The sequence below is a fragment of the Nomascus leucogenys genome, chromosome 20 (assembly GCF_006542625.1).
Source record: "Nomascus leucogenys isolate Asia chromosome 20, Asia_NLE_v1, whole genome shotgun sequence".
In the NCBI taxonomy this organism is placed as follows: domain Eukaryota; kingdom Metazoa; phylum Chordata; class Mammalia; order Primates; family Hylobatidae; genus Nomascus; species Nomascus leucogenys.
In genome coordinates this window covers 33388076-33396342 of record NC_044400.1, presented here as the reverse complement: position 1 = coordinate 33396342, position 8267 = coordinate 33388076, and the positions used below count along the sequence as shown (strand labels likewise).

At 49.3% G+C, this 8267-nt stretch overlaps 1 protein-coding gene and 1 long non-coding RNA gene across 2 annotated transcripts in view; one reads left to right on the top strand and one right to left on the bottom strand.

Moving 5' to 3' along the window:
* Positions 1 to 1606, bottom strand: part of LOC100587604 (tubulin alpha-3 chain) — a 6835-nt gene extending 5229 nt beyond the window's left edge. Inside the window, exon 1 of the mRNA XM_003281744.2 lies at positions 1503 to 1606. Coding sequence (XP_003281792.2) covers positions 1503 to 1505 — 3 coding nt within the window. The 5' untranslated portion in view covers positions 1506 to 1606. The remainder of the gene's footprint in view (positions 1 to 1502) is intronic.
* Positions 1607 to 4554: 2948 nt separating this feature from the next.
* On the top strand, positions 4555 to 7377 carry LOC115831739. The gene is made up of 3 exons (XR_004027223.1): positions 4555 to 4691; positions 5279 to 5393; positions 7094 to 7377. It is a non-coding gene; the product is annotated as an uncharacterized LOC115831739 (long non-coding RNA).
* The last annotated feature ends 890 nt before the right edge of the window (positions 7378 to 8267 follow it).

The window sequence follows — 8267 nt, the reverse complement described above, 5'->3', positions numbered from 1 at the left end:
CCATCATTCACCACCTGCTCTGTGCTCTCAAAGGCTGACCCTTGAGAACAGCATCAGAGGCCTTCCTCGCCCTCTGGCTTCTTGCTGGTTTGGTCAATGGCAGGCAGCAGTGGGATACTGGGGAGCTGGAGGAAAGCAGTGCCAGGGTACTCCCTCCTTGGCCCCTTCCTGCTCAACTGCTGTGGGTGACCTGAATCCCTCTCAAGGCCACACTTTTGGCAGGTTGCCCTCTTCATAAAACTACCCTTTCAATTTCTTGTAACCACTCCCTGTCTCTACCCCTTGAAGCCTACGGGTGTAATGGCTCCCAGACGTCATCAGTGCTGGGACACTGCACTGTCCTTTGGTAGTTTCTTTAAACCCTGCCAAGCCGGGTGTGGTGGCTCATTCCTGTCATCCCAGCACTTTGGAAGGCTGAGGCGAGAGGATCGCTTGGGACCAGTTTGAGACCAGCCTGGGTAACATAGTGAGTCCCTGTCCCTATGAAAAATTTACAGATTAGCCAGGTGTGGTGGCACACACCTGTAGTAAGAGCTACTCGGAAGCCTGAGGCGGGAGGACTGCTGGAACCCAGGGGTTCAAGGTTGCAGGGAGCCGTGATCCTGCAACTGTGCTCCAGCCTGGGCAACAGAGCATTTGTTGAGTGCTGTCTCAAAAAAAAAAAAAAAAAAAAGAAAAGAAAAGAAAAAGAAAGGAAAAAAAGGATAACTGACAAACCACAGCTATTCAGACTTGGGAATCTGTTAACAGGCTGTTTTTTTTGTTTGTTGTTTTGAGGCAGGGTCTCTGTGGCCCAGGCTGGAGTGCAGTGGTGCCATCACGACTCACTGCAGCCTCAAAGTTCTAGGCTGGGCTGATCCTCCCACCTCAGCCTCCCGAGTAGCTGGAACCACAGACCCGCATCACCATGCCCGGGTAATTTTTGTATTTTTTTGTAGAGACGGGGTTTCGCCATGTTGGTCAGGCTGATCTTGAACTCCAGACATCAGGTGATCCGCCCGCCTCCACCTCCCCAAGGGCTGGGATTCCAGGCGTGAGCCACCGTGCCTGGCCTAACGGTTGCCTTTAGGTGAACGAGGCAAGTTGCAGCAGCGTCTGAGCCTTAATTCCTAATCTGACCAATGTCCACAGCCCCAACCCCCGTCAGCGAAGGCTCCTGGGGCTCCTCAGTCGTTTCCAGTAGCACAAAGACATGTGAAGCGGGAGCAGCGCCCTCCCGTCTTCAAGAGGCGATGCCACTATTTGCTCTCTGGGGGACGGGTCACTGTCAATGGTCCCCGTCCACTGAAGGCCGGCAGCTTCATCTAAAACAAAAGCCGCCGTCCCTGCCCTGGGACCCGCAGATCCAGGAGACGATCCCGTGTCCTCCTGTCCCGCACTAGACCCTGCGTCCTTCTCTGGCCTCCTCTCAGCGCCCAGGCCCGCAACAACATCCCTCTGTCTACCGGAGGCCAACTTCGTCTGCTTGGGCATCTGCGGGGCGGGAGTGACCCAGGCCTTACCATGGCGAACTCTGCTGCTTTAGCCCAGTGCTACTTCCAGACCTCAACCGGCTGCCACAGCTGCTGAGCGCCCAACTGCAACCGCCTGCCCGCGAGCGCTGCACGGGAGAGGCCCGCCGATGCCAGGCCACCATTGGCTCAGAGTTCCTGGGAGGCGGGCTGAGGGCCGGGCCCCAGTTCTGATTGGCCGTTGCTCAACACGTGTAGTGGGGACGCTCTCTGATTGGATGCAGGATTGGCGGGAAGGCAGCGGGGTCATCAAAGGCTGTGCGGGTGCTGAGGTCTTTCCGGGGTGTCTTCTGACCAGGGTTGGAACAGCTACTGCACTGCCTCTGTGGGTCGCAGAACATTGCCTTGCTCCCAGTGTGCCACTGCCCTCTCCCTGATTGCCCCAGGCCTGCTCCTCTCCCTGCCTAATTCAGATCTTTGCAAACAGGGCCGCCTCTGAGAGGCCTTCCCGCCATCTACCCAAGTCACAGCAGCACCGCAATTATACCCCCTTCCCTGTTCCCACCCAGCACCCGGGAAGTGGCAGGATTCAATCACTTTTGTGACCCAAAAGGAGAAAACAGGCCGGGCGCGATGGCTAACGCCTGCAATCCCAGCACTTTGGGAGGCCGAGGCGGGTGGATCACCTGAGGTCGAGAGTTCCCGAGACCAGCCTGGCCAATATGGTGAAAACCCGTCTCTACTAAAAATACAAAAATTACCCAGGCTGGTGGTAGGCACTTGTAATCCCAGCTACACGGGAGGCTGAGGTAGGAGAATCGCTTGAATCTGGGAGGCAGTTGTTGCAGTGAGCCAAGATTGGGCCACAGCACACTCCAGCCTGGGCAACAGAGCCAGACTCCATCTCAAAAAAAAAAGGAAGAAAGGAGGCAAAATTAACGTAAGTGGAGAGGTTGGGCCAGGCACACCGGCTCATGCCTGTAATTCCAGTGCTTTGGGAGGCCACGGCAGGAGGATTGCTTCAGGTCAGGAGTTCAAGACCAGCCTGGGCAACGTGGTGAGACCCACCTTGCCCGTTTTTACAAAAAATACAAAACTAGGCCGAGGTGGGCGGATCACGAGGTCAGGAGATCGAGACCACGGTGAAACCCCGTCTCTACTAAAAAAACTACAAAAACATTAGCCGGGCGTGTTGGCGGGCTCCTGTAGTCCCACCTACTCGGAGAGGCTGAGGCAGGAGAATGGCGTGAACCCGGGAGGCGGAGCTTGCAGTGAGCCGAGATTGTGCCACTGCACTCCAGCCTGGGCGACAGAGCGAGACTCCGTCTAAAAAAAAAAAAAAAAAAAAAAAAAAAACAAAACTAAAATTAGCAAGGCATGGTAGCGCATGCCTGTAATCCCAGCTACTCAGGAGGCTGAGGCAGGAGAATCCCTTGAACCCGGGAGGCAGAGGTTGCAGTGAGCTGAGATCATGCCACTGCACTCAAGCCTGGGCGACAGAGCGAAACTCCATCTTGAAAAAAAAATAGAGTTTATTTGGGCCAAGTTTGAGAAGTGCAACCCTGGAGATGCAAGTTGTCTTAATATATTAGCAGCAGATATAAGTGGGTTTTTAAAGGAAAAGAAGAGGCAGTTCCTAAGTTGTTTACCAAGAATTTTGAAATTAGAGAGGAAGTCTTGCTGTGTTGTCCAGGCTAGTCTTGAACTCCTGACCTGAAGGGATCCTCCCACCTCGGCTGGCCTCGCCTGAGGAATTTATATTAAAATAACGTAAGCTATTTATTGGGTCAGGCGTGGTGGCTCACACCTGTAATCCCAGCACTTTGAGAGGCCAAGGTGGGAGGATCACTTGAGGTCAGGAGTTTGAGACCAGCCTGGCCAACATGATGAAACCCTGTCTCTACTAAAAATACAAAAATTAGCCAGGCATAGTGGTGAGCATCTATAGTCCCAGCTACTTGGGAGGCTGAGGTAGGATAATCACTTGAACCTGGGAGACGGAGTTTGCAGTGAGCCGAGATCACGCCACTGCACTCCAGCCTGGGCAAGAGAGTGAAACTCCATCTCAAAAAAAAAAAAAAAAAAGAAGGCCGGGCACGGTGGCTCATGCCTGTAATCCCAGGACTTTGGGAGGCCAAGGCAGGCGGATCACGAGCTCAGGAGATCGAGACCATCCTGGCTAACACGGTGAAACCCCGTCTCTACTAAAAATACAAAAAATTAGCCAGGCGTGGTGGCGGGTGCCTGTAGTCCCAGCTACTGTGGATGCTGAGACAGGAGGATGGCATGAACCCGGGAGGTAGAGCTTGCAGTGAGCCGAGATAGCACCACTGCACTCCAGCCTGGGCAACACAGCGAGACTCTGTCTGAAAAAAAAAAAAAAGCTATTTATTGTCTCTACATTGTCTACATTGTCTTTCATATCACAAATTCCAGGAACAGGAAGAAAATGGTTGAGCTAGTCAGGAACAAAATGCCTTTAAGTAGTCACCCCAGAGCATGAGTTACAAGGAGTGTAACTGAAGTCCATATTCCTGTCTCTCTGGGCCTGATAAGTTCTGCACACCTCACATAACTCAAAGTGCTGTGAACACTTTTTCTTTTCTTATTTCTTTAGTGAGAGGGAGTGGGTTTATGGCCAACAGGCAAGGGGAAGGCACACCCCTGTCCCGGGAAGAGCAGAGTGGGGACCCAATACCCATTTTGGAGGAGTTTGGAACAGTCACCTGACTCTTCCTTTTTATTTATTTATTTTTTTGACACTGGTTCTCACTATGTTGACCAGGCTGGACTCAAATTCCTGGGTTCAAGTGATCCCCAAGCCTCAGCCTTTTTTGTAGGCTGGGACTACAGGTGTGTGATTCTTCCCAGTTTGATTCTTCCATCCATAACGATCATCTTAGTGTGTATTCAGGTCTGGGAAAAGCCCTGGAGGAGACATGCTGGCTTACCCCCAGCTCATCACTAGGATGCAGCATCCCATCATGGCATCTCCCTGGAGGGTGGCCAATCAGGCCCTTAACTTTCCCTCCTGAAAGGGAAATTCCCACACTGGGGATTAGAGCTCCGGCGTCTAATATTGGCAGAGGGGGACACCATTCAGTCCATAGCCCTACCCTTCCTCAGGGCTCCAACCACATGATGCACAGAACTCAGCTGTAGCCCGCATCACACGGTGCTCTTCAGTCCAGCCATGCGTCCTTCAGCGGCTGGGATACATTCTCGACAATGCATCATCAGGTAATTTTGTTGATGTGAGAACATCACAGAGTGTACTTAGACCAACCAAGGTGGTGCAGCCTACCGCACACCTAGGCCACATGGTATAGCATATTGCCCCTTGGCTACAGACCTGTACAGCAAGGATTTGTGTATCTAAAAACAGAAAAGCTACGGGAAAAATATAGTATTATAACTTTATGGGACCACTGTTATATATAGGCTGTCTGTTGTTGACCGAAATATCATTATATGCTACATGACTGCAATATTTATTTTTCTGATTATAAAAGTAACACATATTCCCAGTAGAGAGTGCAGAAGATTAGCAACAAACTATTTATTCTACTGTAAATGACAAAAGAAAAATTGAGCCTTGGATATGCCCATTTTTACTGTAAGTTACGATTCCATAACTGACTTGTAGTAAACAGTGTTTCTGGCCCCTAAGTATTGCTGCCTTATGTATTTTATTTAGTATACAGCACTAAAAAAAAGAGTCCTGTGAATTATTAAATCATTTCAATAAGTCAGCTAACAACGTTTACATATAGTTGCTACACAGAAAGGAACACAAATTATTTCCTCTTTTGCTCGTATTTAAACAGGCTTGAGTGACAACTTGAGGACAAGGCGGCGCCCCGACAAGATTTCACACAGCAGCTACGGGGGCCAGAGAAGCAGCACCTCATGGTGTGGCAGGAGAAGGAGGACCCGCACAAGGTAGGCAGCTCGGTTCTGGGTGAGAAAGGCTTAAGAGGCTTTGCAGAGTTTTGTAAGGTTCAGTTCATACAGATGTTTAAAGACCTTCCTGGGACTCCTGCTCATGGACTGTCCCTGCTGCATGCAGGACACCAGGGCCAAGCCTGGTTCTAGGGCCCCTGCTGTGCCCAGTTGCTACACAGCCCATGTCAGCTAGCTGGGCTTGGCTCCCTGCCATGGGTGCCTTTCAGCATGCTGCCTGCAGCAGGCACCCACTTCACAGTCATCATCTGCCATCTCCAGTTCAACCCCGCGGAGTAAGCAGCAACTCCCCCACCCCCACCCGTTCTGAATGAGGAACGATGTCCAGAGGGCACTGTCTTATCTGCAGTGACACGCTGCACCTGACACCAGTGACCTCGCCCTTCTCTCTACACCATGCTCCCTGCTCTTAGAAGGGGCATCTTAGTAATGACAAGGAACTGCAAAAGAGGACATATGTTAAAATGTGGCTGATTCCCCCATAACTCCTTTATAAATTTGGTTTCTAGTAAGATATGTGAACTTTATATTCAAATGCCATTAAGTATAGTAATAACACAATTAGGTTCTTTTTTTTTTTTTTTTTTTTGAGACAGAGTCTCTCTCTGTCACCAGGCTGCAGCCATGCGATCTCAGCCCACTGCATAGGATCTGTTTTCTAAAATACATTCATTTATGCACTGAAGTCCTTGGACCTGTAGTTTGTGATCTGTCCTCTAAAAGGTGGCACATTTTAAACCCACATTGCTTAAGATCATCTGTGGTATCGTCCCCCTGCACGACTTGTCTGGGAGTGCAGTGTGGGCTGGGCAGTGTCTCATTGCTTGACACATTGACAGTGACTCTGAGCTGGACCCAGAGAGGCCTGCGGAGGCCTTTCCTCCCCATGTGGGAGCCGCCCTGCCAGCTTGCTCCAGGTCTCGTCACTTCCAGTCTTAGTCCAGCAAGTGTGACAGTGACTAAACAGCCAGATTGTTGGCCAGATCAGCTGCAGGGAGGCCAGGGTCATCAGTGCAGCAAGTGGTAAGGTTGGGTTGTCAGTGCAGCTGAACTTGTGGTAAGTCCTACTTGTGGCCCTCCACCCAGGGAGTCTTTGATTTAAATCTCTTTCTTCTTAATTTTCTTTTCTTTCTTTTTTAGTTTTTTAAGAGATGAGGTCTCACTATTTTGCCCAGGCACTGGTCTTGAACTCCTGGACTCAAGTGATCCTCCCACCTCAGCCTCCCAAAGTGCGGGGATGACAGGCATGAGTGCCTGGCCTGATTTAAATCTTCAGCACTTTGCCTATGTATTTTTTTCTGCGTCTGCTTGTGTTTAAGTAACTAGATTGAGTGCCCAAATGCTTTATTCACCTTTGCAATTGTGTAGAAGACCTTGGGCAGAGGTTGGCGTTACAGAGCCAGCTGTCCTGCTGTAAGCTACTCCGTGCAGTTGCAGGGTCTTTCTTGGTGTTGGGTTGTTGCTCAGCACCTGAGCCCAGGTTGTCTTCCCATTGAATGTTTGGCTGGGGTGAGGTGAGCACAGGGCTTTTTCCAAGCAGGGGATTTCTCCCATCTGTGGCTTTAATCCGTAACCAGCACTGGCTGTCACTTGTAACTCTTTAATATAGTGTAAGACTAAATGTCCAGCCTTCCAGACCTTTGTTAAGCAAACATAAAACATCTATAATTTTTTTTCAGCAATTGGTTGAAGCTTCAGAGACATTGAAACCCCAAGCCGGAGAACTGAAAGATGCCCATCAGCAGCAAAAGCTGGCCCTGCAGGAGTTCTTGGAGCTCAATGAGCTCATGGCAGAGCTCTACTCCCAGAAGCAGAAGGTGTGGGACAAGAAGGAGGAGATGGAAGTAGCCATGCAGAAAGTTGACACGATGTGGCAGGAGATCTGAAGATCCAAGAAGCTCAGAAAGAGGATGCTGTTTAGTCAGGCGCAGTGGCTCATGCCTGTAATCCCAGCACTTTGTGAAGTCGAGGTGGGCGGATGGCCTGAGGTCAGGAGTTTGAGACCAGCCTGGCCAACATGGTGAAACCCCGTCTCTATTAAAAATGCAAAAATTAACCAGGTGTGGTGGTGGGCGCCTGTAATCCTAGCTACTTGGGAGGCTGAGGCAGGAGAATTGCTTCAACATGGGAGGTGGAGGTTGCAGTGAGCCAAGATCATGCCACTGCACTCCAGCCTGGGCAACAGAGTGAAACTCTCTCAAAAAACAAAAAGAAAAGGAGGAAGCTATTTAGATATTTCAGCGATGGTATTGATTGGACTTTTGTATGACCTTAATAAAACATCTTTGAAAACTTGGGCTGCATTATGTATATTACCTTAAAATTATCTTAAGTTTTATGTGAACCCAAGTAAGTTGATCTGCCAAGCGTTTATTTTGTGCTCATCCCTCAATATCTATTTGTGAAATTGTTAAAAGAGGTTCCTATTCCTAAGTTTTAAAAATTCCCTTTTAAGTAAGTAGAGGGTATTTATGCTGAGCTGTGATATGGCCCGGCTTAACTGAATAAGAGCACCTGCAGTCCATAAAGGGCCAATGGCAGTAGAAAGGCAAATCATAGTCTAGCACGCTTCAAGCCACTTGCTTTAGACCAGTGCTTCTGAAACGTCTTGGCCTAAGCACTCCTTTACACTCTTACAAATTACTGGGGATCCCAAAGAGCTTCTACTTATGTGGATTACAGCTCTCAATATGCACCATGGCAGAAATCAAAACTGAGAACTCTTTCAATACAACAAAAACCCATTACATGTTAATGTAACATTTGTAAAGAAAAGTAACTATTTCTTTAAAAATCTAGTGAGAAGAATGGCATTTTTACATTTTTTTTAAATTTTAAGATGGAGTCTTGCTC